An 805-nucleotide genomic window follows, 5' to 3' on the forward strand; every position below is an offset into this window, starting at 1 on the left:
GCTTGTAACAATCCCTGCAGTGTTTTGTCAGCTGGGAGTTTGATTCAAGTTTGAAACCCAAGACTATCGATCGGAAAAATCCAATGTCAGCAAAACTGCTGTACAGTTTGGCAGTCAATTGATTGACCATAATTATAAGCAACAAAACAACTTTTATTTGCAAAAGAAAAAGGAAAACGCAGTTTGTTCTTGAATCAAAATATTAGTTTCAAAACTGTATGGTGAAAAACAGTCTTGGGATATGCAATTATTTACAAGAAACTATAGGTTTCAAAACCAAAGCGATTAAATTACACGATTGGGAAGTTGCTGACAATGAAAGTGGTCATTTCCACAAAATGAGGTTTGTTGTCCAATGGAACCCATACGATATTATTCACCTTTAAGAAATCAAACGCCGTGTATTGTGTAGAACGAGGTCAAGAAACAGAGTTAGGATTAGCGTTATGCAGCCAATAAAAATCATTAATTCTAGTCTACATACCTTATTGATGAGATGTTTCAAACGTCAAAACAAATCGATTCAACTTCTCAACACTCGCAATAGTATCGTTTTGCGACAACACTCGACCATCTGTTCCGTGGTAGCTTTGGCGTGTAAAACAGGCAAAACGATCAGGAGGTACAACAAAATACAGTTCTGGTTTTGACGGATTACCAAGTATTTCCAAAACATCACAAAGTTCAGTTTGTTTGCAAGGATGATCTTTGGCACCGGTCATTTGGAAAAGTAGATTTGGCTTGATGAACAAATCAACAGATTCAAAAATATTGCTAATGGGACGGAAATAGCAATTCGTTGCGT

At 36.6% G+C, this 805-nt stretch overlaps 1 protein-coding gene across 1 annotated transcript in view; it reads right to left on the reverse strand.

Moving 5' to 3' along the window:
- Nucleotides 1–485: 485 nt before the first annotated feature.
- The window catches only part of BATDEDRAFT_28175 (uncharacterized protein), a gene marked incomplete at both ends in the record, with an annotated part of 1,695 nt that continues 1,375 nt past the window's right edge, over nt 486–805 (reverse strand). The window contains one exon of the mRNA XM_006682514.1: nt 486–740. Within this exon, the coding sequence (XP_006682577.1) occupies nt 486–740 (255 nt within the window). The remainder of the gene's footprint in view (nt 741–805) is intronic.

The sequence above is a fragment of the Batrachochytrium dendrobatidis genome, assembly GCF_000203795.2.
Source record: "Batrachochytrium dendrobatidis JAM81 unplaced genomic scaffold BATDEscaffold_17, whole genome shotgun sequence".
Lineage (NCBI taxonomy): Eukaryota > Fungi > Chytridiomycota > Chytridiomycetes > Rhizophydiales > Batrachochytrium > Batrachochytrium dendrobatidis.